General features: G+C 35.3%; 1 protein-coding gene across 1 annotated transcript in view; it reads left to right on the top strand.

Annotated features, from left to right (window-relative positions):
• Window positions 1-16,496, top strand: part of CENPI (centromere protein I) — a 35,201-nt gene extending 18,705 nt beyond the window's left edge. The window contains exons 13-21 of the mRNA XM_010975762.3: window positions 887-1,004; window positions 1,091-1,155; window positions 3,142-3,236; window positions 6,077-6,212; window positions 7,105-7,229; window positions 8,213-8,261; window positions 8,390-8,608; window positions 12,477-12,518; window positions 13,208-16,496. Coding sequence (XP_010974064.1) covers window positions 887-1,004; window positions 1,091-1,155; window positions 3,142-3,236; window positions 6,077-6,212; window positions 7,105-7,229; window positions 8,213-8,261; window positions 8,390-8,608; window positions 12,477-12,518; window positions 13,208-13,309 — 951 coding nt within the window. The 3' untranslated portion in view covers window positions 13,310-16,496. The remainder of the gene's footprint in view (window positions 1-886; window positions 1,005-1,090; window positions 1,156-3,141; window positions 3,237-6,076; window positions 6,213-7,104; window positions 7,230-8,212; window positions 8,262-8,389; window positions 8,609-12,476; window positions 12,519-13,207) is intronic.
• Window positions 16,497-17,797: the final 1,301 nt, after the last annotated feature.

Raw genomic sequence — 17,797 nt, 5'->3', positions numbered from 1 at the left:
GAATAAATCTTAAGCATTTGGTGTGAAACCATTGAATTAGAAGTTGGGTGTGGATAATGTTGGTGAAGATAAAAGGATGAACTTAGGTTGACTTTTTAGATTTCCTGCTTGAGAGAATGATGATGGGAATATAAGAAAAGCAGGCTGGGAAAGAAAGATATATTTGATTTAAAAGATGCTTGTGGGATATCTTAGAGGTCCAGTAGTAGGCAGTTAGATAAAAAGTCTAGAGCTCAGAAATGAGATTTGCATTAGAGATGCAGAAATTTAGGACTCCTCATGATATAGGTGGTGGTTTTAGCTATGTTGTAGATGAGATTGTCCAGAGAATTCATGTCACGAAAAGAAAGGTCCAGAATAGAGTCTCAGTGCATGCCACTATTTAAGGCTCAGGACAATAAAGGAAAAAAGGAAAGCCCTGGATCCTCTCTTTGGTAGAAACATAAATAGCCTAGACTCCCAGGCTTCTCCAGATGGAGCTGCCCAGAGTTTGGATTTAGTCTGTGGCCCCTAATGAAATTCCAGCCTTATTAATAACATTATATACACTTTATTGACTGTTCAAGTGACTGTATGTATTCCAAAACAATACAATTTCACTCATCTTTAAAAATATTCCATAACTTGACTTTTTACCTTCTTTCCAATCAGTGAAGTTTTATGGTGCTTGGAAACTATGTTGATAAAGTTTTTAATGTATCCAAATATTAATCATTTGATCCCTTTTATGAGAAAGTCTGGCACCTAACCCAAGGCTTTTAATTATATTATGACAAAAAATTAGTCTAAGAGTAAAACAACTGTAGCCCAAAATAAACTGGTTATTTCAAGAGTAATTATGCCTGAAGAGTTCCATGCAAGGTTTTAATATCCACCTGTGTTACAGGAGGGGTTTTATTCCTGTGAAGCATTCCTGTATAAGAGTCTTCCTCTCTGGGATGGCCTCTGTTGTCGGTCACAGTTCCTTCAACTTTTGAGCTGGATTCCTTTTAGTAGCTTCTCTGGTATGTATCACGAAAATATGGAGTCATTTAATTCAATGTAATATTAATTAAAAGGACTTTCAATAATCTTTTTTTTTAACTTTTAGAGGTGAAACCACTTCTTTTTGACCATCTGTCCCGGCTCTTCTTCACATCAACTATATACTTCAAGGTAAAAAAACAATTGTCTTGCTTAGATTCAATAGGAAGTATTAGTCTGTGGCCAGTGGCACACAATTTCAAACCCATGTTACAGCAATAGTTTTCTAACAGGATTTGCTTGGACCTGGACTTGAGGTACTGCATCATTCAAATCAAAGTTAATGTGTAGAATTTTGTTTTTAAGATTTTGTCACATGTAGTTTTCCTGAACTGTTCCCAGTTGGAGTAGATGACAAAGTGAATGAACAGATGGCAAATGAGTGTTAGTAAAAAACAAACTGGGAAATAAGTATACCACTGTTGGGGTTGATAATTTTGTAGGTACACTTACTCATTTCTCAAATATGTATTGAGCACCCAGTATGTGCTTGATGCCTGTCTTGACACTGGGAATATAGTAATGACCAGAACAAACAAAACTCCATGTGTCATTCATACTATATATTTATAATATAGTCATTTTCTGCTAATAAAAGTGTTCTAACTTTATATAATAAAATTAAAATGTGTTACTGTTTTGGGGTGTTCTCCAAAAAGACCACTGTGGCTTCTAAGGAGTTCTATCTGACTAAGTTTCAGAGCCACTTTCTTGTAGAATGGTTATTCCTATTCCAAAAGAGTGACAATATAAGTAATGTTCTTTTATAACTTTTTTTCCCACCTTAAGTCACTTACCATTGGCCACATTTATAGGAAAACTCACATGACAGTACACACAACTTCTCCCACGTAACACATTTTCAGGGACGTCATTTTGCAGTTTTTTACTTCACTTAGTATAACAATCTCCAGGTCCATCCATGTTGCTGTGAATGACATTATTTTATTCATTTTTATGGCTGAGTAGTATTCCATTGTATAAATACACCACAACTTCTTTATCCAGTGATCTGTTGATGGCCATTTAGGTTGCTTTCATGTCTTGGCTATTGTAAATAGTGCAGCTACGAACATTAGAGTGCATGTATCTTTTCAAATTAGAGTTTCCTCTGGTTATATACCCAGGAGTGTGATTGCTGGATCATAGGGTAAGTCTGTTTTTAGTTTTCTGAGGAATCTCCATACTGTTTTCCATAATGGCTGCACCAAACTACATTCCTACCATGTAAGAGGGTTACCTTTTCTCCACACCCTCTCTAGCATTTATCATTTGTGAACTTTTTAATGATAGCCATTCTGACTTAGTGTGACTTAATATTGTCATACGAAGTGAAGTAAGCCAGATAGAGAAAGAAAAATACTATATGATATCACTTATATGTGGAATCTAAAAAAAATGACACAAATGAACTTATTTACAAAACAGAAACAGACTCACAGACATGGAAAACAAACTTATGGTTACCAAGGGGAAAACGGGGGTTGTGGAAGGGAAAGTGGGAGTTCGGGATTTGCAGATACTAACTACTATATGTAAAATAGATAAAACAACAAGTTCTTATGTTGAACTATATTCATACCTTGTAATAGCCTATAATGAAAAAGAATATGAAAACAAATACATAAATATATATATATATGTATGTATAACTGAATCACTATGCTGTACACCAGAAATTAAACAACATTGTAAACTGACTACTTCAATTAAAAAAAGAAGAAATATGATTTACAAAAAAAGGAGTAAATTGCAGATTTTGACACAAGGTGAAAAGAGTAGGAAGCTCATATCTGTAGCAAGTTAAAAGGATCTCTGAGGGGAGACAGTAAGGGGTAGGTGATGCTGTATTTGATGATGTATGTTATAAATGAATACAATTTAGAGAAACAAGTCTGTTCCTTGCTGATAAGCTAAGAGCAGTCTTGTAGAGAAAATGGCAAAATAAACTTGTATTTGCATTAATCTGTCTCTTGGAGACGATCAGGTTGGAGCAGCAGCTGTTAGGTTCTGAATTGGATGAGGTCATCTTCACAGTCCTTCCACCTCCAAACCTCTGGTTTAGTCTATTCTCAACGCTATGGTGTGTCTGAATGATTTTTTGTTTTGCCTCCTTAGTGTAGTGTTCTTCAGTGTCTGAAAGAACTACTGCAAAATTGGCTGTTGTGGCTTTCTATGGACATCCACTTGAAATCTGTGACGAACAGTCCTCTGTGAGTTATCTTATAACCCTCCACAAGAGTTGATCTGTACAAAACTGTTTGCATATGGAGTTTAATAGTGTGTCATGAAACCTAATTGCTTCATATAAATGCTTAGTCATACTTTTCTAAAAAGATTTTGTTACTCTTCACTCTTTTTCTCCACAATCCTCTGAGGAAGGTTATTCTTCAAGTTCTATTATATAAATCAGAAAGCAACCACTAAGCCTCTAAGTAATTTGCTAGAGTTAATATAGCAAAACATTGGCGAGCTGACGTTAGAAATGGCAACTTTCGCTTCTATTCAGTTTAGTTTACTTTATAAAATGTATTCTTGTTTGTATGTAAAGTCAGTTTTGATGATGACTAGGAAAACCTATAATTTTGCTGTACAGATTTTTTTATGTCTCTCTGATGTATTTTGCTTGTATACATTAATTTATTTTCACTTTGAGATTTAAAAAAAGTGCCCTGAATTTCCATTATGTTCATTATTGTTAAATGTGTGCTTTGCCTTCAATGTGAAACTAAAAGACTGAATTTCAAGGAACTGCCTAATCAGGTTGTTTTGACTCTTTCTACCTCGAATCTTTGGCTTCTCCTATATTCTTTTTTAACATTAATTTTAAAAAACTTTATACTATAGAAAATTGCAAACATAATCAAAAGTAGAGAAAATAGTATGATTATTACCCTTATGTACACATCATCCAGCTTCAACAGTTGCTGCCCATGGTTAACTTTTTTCATCTATAATATCCCTCACTTTCCTCTTCCTTTGTACTAGATATTTTTAAAGCAAAACCCAGACATCATTTCAGCTGTTGAAAATGATACTAGTATAACATCTGAAAATTAATAGTTCTTGATATCTTCAAGTATCTAATCAATGTTCAAATTCCCCATATTATCAGTTACATTCTTACTTTATAAGATAAGGATCCCTTATCTTCAGGTGCAAATATCTAGTGGTTGGCTTGGTTAGATTAGCCCAGACCTATTTTTCTATATGTTCTTATCCCTATAGTGATTTCCTATTTTGGTAGGAGAACAGAAGAAGCTTCTTGGATGTTGCCAGAGAAAATTTTAATTCTTCTTATTCATTATTGCAATGCTTCTATATATCGTGTGTCTGATCACTTTTAGAAGGAAATGGAACATTAGTGAGTAGTGAAAGTATCTTGTAAAGTATTGTTCTTCAAAGTGTGGTCCCTGGACCAGCAGCATTACATCACTGGAAAACTAACTTGCTGAGATACAAATTCTCAGGCCTTACCCTAGACCTACTGAAGTAAACTCTAGAGGTAGAGCCCAATAATCTGTATTTTAACAAGCACTTCCATGATTTTGGTGCAAGCTAAAGTCTGAGGACCGCTATCATAAAGAAATGCTGTTGAATGCTCAACCTCTTCAAACACTTCAATTCTGTTAAGAATAGTATGTTTGCATCTATAATCTTTGGCCAATTTGCCATGTAAGTTTTAGGCACCCTGATACAGTTGCTTTACAGTTTCTGTATTTTCTTTTTAAAATTCCTAGGATATTTTTTAATTAGTGTCATAAATTTGGGAGGCATTTAAAAAGGGGTTCTGCTTTCTAAAATTCTTAAATAAATGGACATAATTGTAGGTAACTTTGCTCATCATAATACTATTTGTCATTGTATAAGATGGCTCTTAAGTTCTCAATACTTCCTTCTATTTTAAAGATATGAGTTTCCATCATACGAACATATACCATATGACTGTCAAAGAGGGAGTATATTGTAGTTGTGGATCTCAAGGACAGAAGGATGGGGACCCATTCTCAGCAGTAGTTCTCCAGGGAGCATTGGAAGAGGGTGCTACCATCTTTTAGTAGGTAGGAGCCAGGGGTGCTAAGTGTGCTATGGTGGGTGGGGAGTAGGAGGCAGCCTGAACAGTGAATTGTTTCATCCAAAATGTCAGCAGTGTTCTGTGGAGAAACACTTCTAAAGGATGCTGTCTGAACAGTTACCATTGTACAAATTATTTCAGATGCATTTAAGTCCTGTCAAAAATCGTAAAGTATAAGTTTGCAAGTGACGGGCTGCCTGTATGGATGCCTGCCTGTTTGAATGGTCTCTTAATCTTTCCATGCTTGCTCTGGTAATGGTAGAGTCATCATTTCAAGCTCGGAGACTATATACTATTCCTTTTTCCTTGTGCATAACCACTGTTGGCCCCCTTGATCAGAGGGTAAAGCTATGAAATCACAATTCCCAAGTCTTTTCCTAATTCACTAAACAGTGGATTAAAGGACAGGGGTGGGTAGATGGATGGATTGAATCAATTATACCCATGTGTGATTTAAAGAGACATGGTTCATTGATTTGGGAAGAATATAAAATACCCAAATCTGGTTTTTGCTAGAAGAAAGAAAGGTGCCTAAAATGTTACTAATTCTGTTCTAGAATTGAATTGAATTCCAGTTAAATTAAAGTGAAAATATTAACAGCAGTTTAGTTCAGGAATTTAGACAAAACTGGGTTTGGATTTGTGTACTTAGAAACTAATTTGCTGACTGCTATGGTCCCTGGACATTGGTAATATTATCAAAAGTCTGTTGGAAGTGTAATTCTTTATTTCTCAGGTATTTACTAGTACAGTGGTTGCTGAGGATGTTCTATGAATTGATCTTAATGGTTCCCTAGAGGGCTGGGTTAGTTTTATGATAAATCACTGTGGTCTAAAAAAAAAGTAAATTATACATTGCAGCACTTACCATTTTCTGAAATTCCCAGCAACTTTTTGCTATATATTATCCAGTTTTAGCTTGGAAACTGCGAGGACTTTTGCTAATACGGATCTGAATGCCATGATTTCTTATTTCAGGGAGACAACTTTAGGTGGATCCATGAACTCTGTGTCTGAACTGATTCACTATGTAGGATGGCTGTCCACTACTGCAATGCGCTTGGAAAGCAACAGTACTTTCTTGTTGCACTTTATCTTGGATTTCTATGAGAAGGTAGTATGCATCCCATTTTTCCTATTCAGATTTTTGTGATGGCTGTTCAATTTACTGGACTATTGTTTAAATTTTATTATGCACAGCTATTACATTGGGCTGTGATCTTATTAGCATAGTTAAAATAAGCTACATATATGAAGTTAATGAGTGTATTCTCGCCTGAACAACAGACATTCATAAAACAAAGGGAAAAAAACATGATTTTTTTAAAGTCTAGGTACCACTTTAATAGACATTCCTCTGGATAATGCTGGTGCTAGACAGAAGTCTGTCTCTAGTATCACTTTTTGCTCATCCGTGGTACATCTCCAGGGCCTGGTAAAAACCAAAAATACCTTCTTTTTCTTCAGTTCTCCACCCCCACCTTTCAACTTCCTTATTATTCCCAGTACCTATGATTCTGGTCCTCTTCTATTGTTTTATAGTATTCAACCGAGATAGAACTATTATCCAGGAAGTCCCCACTAATCTCAGTTTTCCTGGCTTTCTCCCTTCACTGGTACCTAGTTGTCTTGTGTTACATTTGCCGAGAAGCATGCACCTTTGTTCTCCAGGTTGACAGCCAACTAATGTGACAAATCAGTATTAATGGGACTTAAAGAAGAAAGAAGTGCTCCCTTCCCCTTTCCCCCTACTCTAAGGTCTCTCCCCAGAAAAAATTAAAAGATTTTAATAATGACCTTCTAGGAATAATCCTCTGTGGTAAGTTTGCTGTTTAGTGAGGTGCATTTTTAAGCAGGCTGTGGCTACCTATTCTATTTATGAATCAAGCAGGCCTAAACCTGATGTTGTATTATTGCTTATTTTCTAGTGATGATTCTTTGGGTGAAGTTGATTGAGGGGTTCTGAGGAATAATCTATATACTGATGTTATCATTCTTCCCAAAAGGTGTGTGACACATATATAAATTATAACCTTCCATTAGTGGTGTTGTTTCCTCCTGGGGTCTTCTATCCTGCACTCCTCAGCCTGGATCCCAGTATCCTGAATCAGCTCTGTTACATTCTGGACAGGTACAAAGCCTTTTTACCATTTTATGAATTAGTATATCATAATTCCATCTTTATTTTCCAGCTCTACAATAATTTATAATTTATAAATATACTATGATAAGTGTATTATATATAATATAGTGAAATGTTAAATACAATAAAATTGTTATCCATTTTCTGCACAGGCCTATGGAAGTAGGAAACATGGCTTTCTTCCAATATGGGACTGTTCTGTGTTGTTTTTTAAATGTCATTGTGGGGTATATGGGTTAAAAGAAATCATAGTTAAGGATCTTTTGTGCAATGGTACTGCTGCATTCAGCATTGTTAATTCTTGTTGCTATGTTTCAAAGAAAAATTAGTTATTTACTGACAATTGGTTTAAGTCTATGTAGCTTCTGTGGTAAAAAGAACGTTTTCTGAGAGATAAAGGGAGCTAGTGTCAATTATATGAAATTGTAAGCATTATTTCCTGATCCCTCCTAATTTTTTCATTTAATGGACTGAAATTGCTCTTTTTAGCCTATAAGTGTAGATTTGGTATAACTTGTAGGACTGTACCGGGGTTGAAATGTTTAAAAGCTAATTAGAATAGTTCTCAGATAAGAAAAAATTACATTTCTAACTTTTCCCTTTATCCTTTCTACTGCACGTTTTCTTCCATGTTAATATATTCTGTATCAGTGACTGCTTTTGAGCCTCTATTAATTTTTTGACGGTGAAACATTAAAAGCATTTCCTTTATTTTTTCTTTCTTACTGAAATATAATTTACAGAGTCAAGTGCATATCTTAAATGTACAACTCAATATTTGAATCTCTGTTAATTTTTATTCTTTGAGGAAAATGTACCATAAAAGGGGGAAAAACCCTTAACTAACCAGCTAGATAACTGTGTATGTGCATATCTGCATATATTTACATTTGAAATGTATGCTTTTGTTTATATTTACATATCAAAGGCATTTAATGGTAAAAGTTTATTCTATCTGTTCTCCCTTTTAGGTATCGTAAAAATTTGACTGCTGCAAAGGAAAATGAGTTGGTACCAAAGGTATGGATGATGAATCTGTGTTAAATCACCATTGTTTAAAAATTGAGTGTAGAGATATATGATCTGTTGGGAATAAGTAGGAAAGGGAGAATAGGCGATAATGACAATTTTTTTTTCTTTCCCAATAGACAAAATCAGAGTTCAGCTTCAGCAGCAAGACCTATCAAGAATTTAATCACTATTTGACAGCCATGGTTGGTTGCCTGTGGACATCCAAACCCTTCCAGAAAGGATTATATATTGACGCTAAAGCCTTAGAAAAAGCTGCAGTAGCAGAATATAAAAACAGTTTAAATTTAGTCCATCACCCTGCTTTTATGAGTTACACTGTTTCCTTTCTGCTACAGGTAAGAGTATTTAAACAATCTTTAGATTTTCTGTAGGACTACTATGATGGCAGAAATAGGAAATGCCATAAATTTAGTGTATATGAATTGCAAGACGTGTTTAGTCATTCCTTTTTGAGTATCAGCTAACTTTGGGGCATTGTGATAGGCTCTAAGGGCTCAAAGTTAAGTAAGTTTCTGCCCTCCAAGAGCTTGGACTTGTGGTAGAGACAGACTTGTGAATGCTACTACAATACGGTTAAGCAAAGTGAGAAGAGGTGCAGTTGTGAGAAAGATGGGGGAGTGATTATTTGTTCAGTTCTACTTGGGTAGAGGTGGTGCCAGGTAAGAAAAGGGTGCAGAGAAGTGGAAGCTTTCATAGAATCCTTCTAAACAAGATGGAAAATGTAGGCTGGATAATATTATAATAAGAGTTGGAGTCTTAAGCCAAAGACTGCTGATTTAGTGGGTTGATATCAGTAAGCAGACAAGAGGGTCTTCTCAAGACTTTATGGGGCAGAGGGGAGCTATATAGCTCAGTGGTAGAGTATATGCTTAGCATGCACGGGGTCTTGGGTTCAATACCCAGTAACTCCATTAAAATTTTTTTTAAATAGCATGGTAGGAGATGATGTTTTGAAATGTACTCAAGGACCAGATGGTGAAAAAACTAATATGGAGGCCTTCACAAACATACTGATTGAGTTCAATAACTGAGTAAAAATTACATTTTTAAAGTACATAGAATTTCAGAGGCAGTCATTTTCTGATTCATGATTTTCTGATGTTCCTTCCTCTTTTTCTCTTCTAATATTTTAATTAATATTTTTATATTTTCTACATGCCTTTAGGACAATTTCTAGAGACTTTAAATGCTGGGTTTGTAAAAATATTTTTTGCCAACTTTTGCCCATTTTGCTGGAGAGTGGTTCCACAAAACTCCTTGTGGTCTCATCCTGGAAGTGGAGCTCCATGTGGACACTTTTTATCATAGAGCAGCCACTCTCTGTTTCTTGAATGTCCTTCCAGAGACATACTGTATATTTTAAACACTATACATTATACATACTTTTTTGCCTTTTGATTGTTTTGACCTAATATCTTGGCTTTTATTTCATGTTTGAACGTGAAGGGCTGTCTCATTCTTTTGGTTGTCTATGTAACGTTACATTTTATGGATGTAGTACAAGTTAAGCATATAAGTTGAGCATTTGAGTTATTTCTAATCTTATTATTAAATTATACTCTAATGAATGTGTTTGGACTATATATATATATCATTTCATACATATGCAAGTGTATCTGTTGGATAAAATTGCTCCAGGTAGACTTCCTTTCAAAGGGTATATCTTTTTAATTTTGTTAGATATTGTCAAATTGCTTCCAGTGGAAGTTATACCAATTTACATTAACAATGAATAGGTGTCCAATTCTCCATACCCTGTCAATATAATTGCATTAAATTCTTACTTGAAAAAGTATGTAGTGAATCATAGAGTAGAACTGATTTTCATAGGTCAATTCTTTTTTTTTCCTAGAGTGTGTGTGTATGTGTCTTAATTACAAGACTCAGTCTCTAAAGTAATAAATATTATTAACTTGGACATAGGTGAGCAAACTTGTTTTAGAGGATCAGGAATTGATATATTCTTTCAATAGGATATTTAAAAATATTTTAAGAAGGTTGATTCTTGAAGGTTTAATTCTAGCATTAGAACACATTTGGCAAAATGTGAAACTACCATTTTGTAATTGATGATGTTTCTATATGATTCTTAAAATACTAGACTTTAATATCAGTCTTTTCTTTTAAAAAAAATGCCTTTTGAGCTCTCATCACCAACTGCTCACTAAGTATTAAACCTTTGGGGTGGTAAAAATAACCTCTGATACCATAGTAGCATGATTTAATTCTGACAGTTTTATTTTGCTGAATTATCACATTGCAAATATTTCAAATTAGCCATATTTTTTTGAGATAATTTCGTAAATTTAATTTGGCCAGACAGTTCTCAGTATCAAAAGAGTTTAGGTCACTTAATGAGTTTGGATAGTTGTAGAGCTTACATTTTAGGAAATTCTGAAGCTCTAGGTTTTCTTATCATAAACTACCTTTGAATTAATAACTAGTTGTTTCTTTGTTTATTCATTCAACAAATATTTTGGTGTGCACTGTGCTTTTGATGCTGCAAATACAGTGCTTAAGAAGGTAGATACCATCTCTGTCTAAATGGAGTTTATATTCTAATGAGGACAAACAATAAAACAAGTAATGAAATAAGTAGACATGATGATTTAAAACTTTGAGGAATGATATGAAGGACATAAACAGGTAAACAGGGTGGGGTGAGAGAGAGTGACTGGCGAGTTGTGAGGGATGGGTGTTCAAGGAAGGCCTTTTTGATAAGGTGACAGTTGATCTGAGATTTCTTCTAAAAGATGAGAATAAGCCAGCGTAGGAATAGCTGGAAGAAGAGTATTCCAGGCAGTGGGAAGAATACTCAAGCAGTTCAAGGCAAAAAGGAAGGCCAGCATGGCTTACAGCTAAAGGAACAAGAGGGAGAATGGAATGAAATAAGGTTGGAGAGATGCAGGGACACTCTTACAGATCTGTTAGGAGTGCAGTGGGAAACAATTGAAAGATTTTTAAGCAGGGTTGTAGTGTGGTCTGAGTTGGTGTTTAATAGAGATCACTTTGGCTTTCTAGTGGAGGATAGAGTTATAAGAGGAGGCCCGAGGGGAAGCACGGGTACCAATTAGGAGACTCTTGGTCTAGATAAGATAGATAGTGATTTGTATACAAGTGGTGGTAGTGAAGGTGGATAGAAGCGGACTGATTTGAGATACCTTGCAGAGCTAGAACAGAGAGAACCTGATGGCTTGATGAGTGGGAATGAGAAAAAGGAAACGACTTCTGAGTTTTCTGAATTGAGCAACTGGGTGTTGCTGGTGGTTCCATTTATTAACAAGAGGAATACTGGTGGAAGAACTAGAGAGATTTTGGTGTTTCGGGAGGGCAAGTTGAGAATGAAGTTTTGATCTACTTAAGTTTGAAATGCCTGCATAATCAACACGGTGGCATGGAGGATGATGTTGTGTGAAAAAACATAGATATCTACAACTCTTGAGTAGAAAATTATTTTTGAAGAGTTGGACTCTGAATGTGAAATTTTAGAAAATATTTTAACCACTTAATTTTGTTTAGATTTACCATTTCATGTTTGTAAAAGTGATATATGCTCAAAATCCGTCTACATCTAAAAATCTTTCAATCATTATAAAATAAAAAATTCTAAGTGTTAAAAATTCATTGCATCATACATAGTTTAATAAGCAGAGTTTTTTTTTTCTCAGTGCTATATCAAAAATGTTGTTAGAATTGATGATTTTTCAGTGAAGTACAGTAGATGATAGTTAAAGCCAGGGAATAAATGGGATCGCCTACCTTTGAGTTTTCATAAAGAATTACAGAGTTCCATAGAATCTACTGTGTACACAGACTGCCTCATCAGACTTCCTCCTCATCCTTCAAAACTCAGTTTGGCTAATCATATTCCTCAGAAAAAGCCTTCTCTAACACCTTCCATCTCCACCCTGGTGGCTGAATACAGAATAAAAAAAATGAGGCCATAGATTAGCAAAATGGTGCTCACTTTATCCACAATGATGTTATTTTCCTTCTGATTGTGCTTCTAGGGAGAAATACGGAAGATTATAGTGAGTGTTTGTTCAAAAGGAAGCCAAGAGTGGTGGTAGGAATAGAACGTAGCAAATAAACCAGACAGTGAAGAGCCATCTTAATTTTCTGGTAATTTTTGCTAACCAAATATTTTCATCCCCATTTCTCTACATTTCCTTTTTTTTTTGGTTTTTGTTTTTGTTTTTAAAGGAATGGCCAGAAGAAAGGACAGTAAACATGAGCTCTGTTCGGGTAAGTAAATTTATTTTCATCATGTTCAGGGGTTTCATAGAGCTTCATCTCATCAGAAGAATTTATACTTTTACTTTTCCCTAAATCTTAAGTCTGCTGCCTAGACAAAGTGAAGTGTTTGCCTTCTGAATTAATTCCAGTGACTTTGATGTGACTTTATTGGTACCTACCCTCTACATAGATGAAACTGTTCAGAGTTGGACTTCTGCTCTTGTATCTGTACGTCATCTTATTTTATAATACAGTTCCTTGTAGTCAAAGTGTGACTGACTATAGTGTGTCCACTCTAAAAAACCAAATGCAGTTGTCTCAGTGTAGAAATACTGCTGTGCACATATTTAATATAGGCAGCGATATAATAACGTCTGCTCCTGTGTTGTCTATTTTAGATGTTAAATTCCTGGAGCATGGGAATGATGACCCATTTCTATTTCACAGGACTTGTTCAATTGAACAGCTAATTTTTTTTTGCCAATATAATAAACAGAATATTTGGCCCTTAAACTTTGGGTACTTCCTGGTTTGAATGTTATTTAGTGACTGAGTTTCAGTTACGAACCTGGCCACTGAAGCTAACTCTTGGTATGTGCATCCAAGATGCTAGAAACTTTTCCTAGGCAAAGAAAAAGAGGTAGGGAATAAGCTAATTAAGTATTTGATAAGTAATTTTCCCTTGTTTGTGCCTGCAGGGAAAGAAATGGAACTGGTATTTGGAGTATTTATTTTCAGAGGGGTTCCAAGGCTTAAAACTTTTCATACAAAGTAGTATTCATCATTCTTCTGTCCCCTGAGCAGAGAGCATAAACCACATGATCAACATTAAATGAATGTTGACAGAAACAAACTGAGCATATGGGACTAAATTCCTTCCTTGTTGCTGGAGAGACCAAGTGGCTCCAATTGAGTTTCCATATTCTTTTCACCAACACACTGCCATCTTCAGAGTGGTTGGACTGGCCTTCTATCCATGGCTCAGGAGAGCCTCAATGTGGCTAACTTTATTTTTCAGGATCTAGATTCTTTAGCCTACTTGTGAAAAATGACTTTATCATCAGGCTCTGCCTTCCACCAAATTATATATAAAGAGATATATCTGTTACGTGGTGAGATTTTTCATATTCTTGTGGACTATGAGCTGCACTGATGGAAGAGAGCAGGTAATACTATACAGTGGCAGTTAAGCCACAGACATATTCATGCAAAATACTCTGTTGCTTCCATGAAACCTCTGTGGATATTTCCATTTTTATTATTGTGAACAGCTACACCAACACCAAGTTAATAGGATACATTTCTGACTAAAAGCTAGCTCTGAGTAGTTGGTCAATTCCTGGGCCTTCACTGGTAACAATTTGATGAGAGAAGGAAGGGGAAAGGATTGTAGGATAATCAAGACATTCCTGTTTATACCAGTTTGATTTCATAAAACTGCTCTATTTTGTGTGCATGCATATATGTATATGTATATATCCCATGTTTAAGTGTTTAGGTCCAAATAAACTAACTGCAGCTTTATTTTCAGGAATAATTCTGAAGCTTTTTAAAAATTTTATAATAGCTAGAATATCTTGCTGAAAATTGACTGTAAAATTTTGCTTCAGTGCTACTGAATAACTCTCCTCCTTTTAATAAAATTCATACCATTTGAGAGAAATCAAGCTGAATATATTTGTTTTTAAGGGCACATTCTTGTGGTTCTTTTTTTTTTCCATTTAAAACAAAACAGAACCCTAAACTGTATTATTGGATGGTATTGAGACTAGAAGTCCTATTTATTCATTTATTTTTGATTTAATACATATTTATTGAGCTTACTGTGTGCCAGATATTCTTACACGGGCTGTTTATACAGTACTTCCTTTTGTGGAATTTACTACATTTCATTAGAGAAGACTGATAATACACATGTAAACAAATACATAGTATCAGGTTTTATGAAGAAAAAGCAAGAAATAGGGACAGAAACAAACTGAGCATACTGGACTAAATTCCTTCCTCAGTGGTAGAGAGACCAAGTGGCTCAACTTGAGTTTCCATACTTGTTTCACCAACAGACTGCCATCTTCAGGGAGTGCTAAGACTGGCTCATGGATAGAAATCCATGGCTCAGGAGAGCCTCAATGTGGCTAGCTTTACTTTTCAGGATCTAGATTCTTTAGCCCACTAGTGAAAAATGACTTCATTACCAGGCCCTGCCTTCCACCAAATTATACATAAAAAAGATACATCTTTGAGAGGGTTGCTACTTTAGATAAGATGTTTAGAGAAGGCCTATTTGAAAAGGTGACATGCAGAGGCCCTAATTGTATGAACCATGTGAACATTTGGGGAAAGGGCATTCTGGGGAAAGGTAAAGGCAAGTAGAAAGGCTTAAAAATGTTAACTTACCTGGCATGTTCGAGGAATAGCAGAAGCCAGTAAGGTTATGACATAGTAATTAAGGGAGCAGAATGGTAAGAAATGAAATAGGGAAGAAAGCCAGAGAGTAGTTCATGAAGATCCTTATAACCTGGTGTGGATATGTAATGGGAAGCCATTAGAAGGGTTGAGAGCAGAGGAGTGACATAATTTTACTTACTTGTATGGGGCTGTGGTGTGGAGGATAAACTGAAGAGGATTAAGGGTGAAAGCAGAGAGACCAGTTAGGTTATTACAGTGTTCCAGGCCAAGAGTCTTAAACTCCTGTGGTAGATGCTGGGGAAGTGCTTAGATATTGGATTCAGGTTCTATTTTAAAGATGAAGAAGATAGGATCATCTGATAGCTTGGATATGAGGAGAGAGAAAGGGAGGCGTAAAGGATGATACCTAGGTTTTTGAGCAACTGGGTGAATTCTGGAATGCAGAGATGAGGAACAGATTTGGAGGAGTGTGGAATCAGGAATTCTTTTTTGGTCATGTTAGCTTGAGATGTTGAGTAGGCAGTTGGATATCCAAGTCGGGTTCAGGGAACAATTTGGTACTGATGAAATTGATTTGCAAGTCGTTACTGAATAGCCATCATATTAGATGAGGTCACTTAGTGCAGCTAGAAAAGAGAAAATGGCAATCTTCATATCATGGAAGTAACTTTTCTAAACTTAAGTTTATGTTCCAGGAGAAAAAAAAAAATTTCCACTTAGTTTATCTTTTTGTTCAATAATGATTCCCTGGGTACCTTTTTGGCTATATTTTTCTGTTGATCAATTGTTTAACTCAGTTAAGATTAAATATATAGCTATGTAAATGTGCCAAATCTAGTTATTTGAAATTCTTTTTTGAAGAATCTTCATGGCAAAGAAAAACAAGATTTATATAAGAATAGCAATTTTGCATCAGTGCAAAAGAAAAGGAAATAAATAGAAAATGTGCTTTATTATCTCAGTTGTACAAAAAGAATACTTTGTTTACCCAGTATTTGTGTAGAATTGTTCATGTTATAAATACTGACTTAATATTCGATGCTAACATTGCTATTAGATGTCTAACATTTTATTTTACTTTTTATCATAACTCTGGTCTTGGAGACAATCTGGAAAGAAAAGTAGATAAGTCAATGGTGCCTCACATAACTTTTATTAACATGGTAGAAATTCTTTTTATGACATACACATTTTATATCACAAAATAGTTTACTAGATAGAAGAATTATTCTCTGAAATTGGTATTATTTTTAAAATCTTTTCTTAATTGATACTATGTTTCACTTCATTTAAATTATTAGGTTTTTAAATGTATAGAGCCTCTATTTTGTCATGTAAAAAATTCTGTTTCTAATAAAGGTGGATGCTATGGACTGAATGTTTGTTTCCCTCAAAATTCGTATGTTGAAGCCCTAAACCCCAATGTGATGGTGTTTGGAGGTGGAGCCTTTGGGAGATAATTAGGTCATGAGGGTGGAGCCCTCATAAATGGAATTGGTGCCTGTATAGGAAGAGACAGGAGAGATACGATCTTTCTCTCTACCATGTGAAGATCCAGCAAGAAGGTAGCCGTCTACAAGCCAGGAAGAGGGCCCATGCTGGCACCCTAATCTTGGACTTTCAGCCTTCAGAATTGTGAGAAGTAAATTTTTTTGTTTGTTTGTTTTTGTTTTTTTTTTTAAACATTTTTTATTGAGTTATAGTCATTTTACAATGTGTCAAATTCCAGTGTAGAGCACAATTTTTCAGTTATACATGAACATACATATATTCATTGTCACATTCTTTTTCGCTGTGAGCTACCACAAGATCTTGTATATATTTCCCTGTGCTATACTTCTCCTCAGAAGAGTATATGAATGGATAGTAAGAACATGAAAAGATGCTCAACATCATTAATTGTTAGGTAAATTCAAATCAAAATCATAATGAGGTACTACTTCACACTCATTAGGATGGCTATAATAAAAAAAGACACAATAAGTGAGGATGTAGAGAAATTGAAACTTATTCATTGCTGACTGGACTATAAATGGTGTAGTCACTTTGGAATACATTTTGGCAGTTCCTCAAAATTTTAAACAGAGATACCGTATGACTGAGCAGTTCCACTCCTGAGCATATACTCAACAGAAATGAAAACGTCTTCACAAAAACTTGTACACAAATGTTCATAGCAGCATTATTCGTAATAGCCCTAAAGTGGAGTCTACCCAAATGTCCTACTGATGAATGAAGAAGCAAAGCATGCTATTTAGTATGTTTTATGCATATAAAGGAATACTGCTTAGCAAAAAAAAAAAAAAAAAAAAAAGTGGGATGAAGAAGCCAAACATTACAGTAGGATAAAAGTCAAAAACACTATACAAAGTGAAATAAGACAGCCACAAAAGAGCACATATTGAGTGGTTTCATTTATTTGAAAATATTCACAACAGGCAAATCTATGAAGACAGAAAGTAGTTAGGTGTTTGTCTAGGGCTGGCGGGGATAGGGTGAAGATAATGGGGAGTACTATAGACTGAAAGTTTGTGTCCCCTCACCAAATTCATATGCTGAATTCCCAAGTGATGATATTTGGAGTTGGGGGCCTTTGAGAATTTGGGTGGGGGACACAAACTTTCCCTTATGAATGGGAGAGTGCCCTTATAAAAGAGACCCCAGAGAGCTTCCTTACCCTTTCATCAGGTAAGGTTAGAGCAAGAAGATGGCTGTCTGTGAACCAAGAAGCGGGCCCACACCAGACACTCAATCTGCCAGCACCTTAATCTTGGACTCCCCAGCCTCCAGAACTGTGAGAAATGAGTTTTTGTTGTTTATATGCTACCCAGTTTATGGTATTCTGTTAGAGCGGCCACAAAGGACTAAAATGGGAAGTG

Source organism: Camelus dromedarius, chromosome X (assembly GCF_036321535.1).
Source record: "Camelus dromedarius isolate mCamDro1 chromosome X, mCamDro1.pat, whole genome shotgun sequence".
Lineage (NCBI taxonomy): Eukaryota > Metazoa > Chordata > Mammalia > Artiodactyla > Camelidae > Camelus > Camelus dromedarius.
The sequence above is the reverse complement of the archived record's forward strand: the minus strand, read 5'-3'. Positions and strand labels throughout refer to the sequence as shown.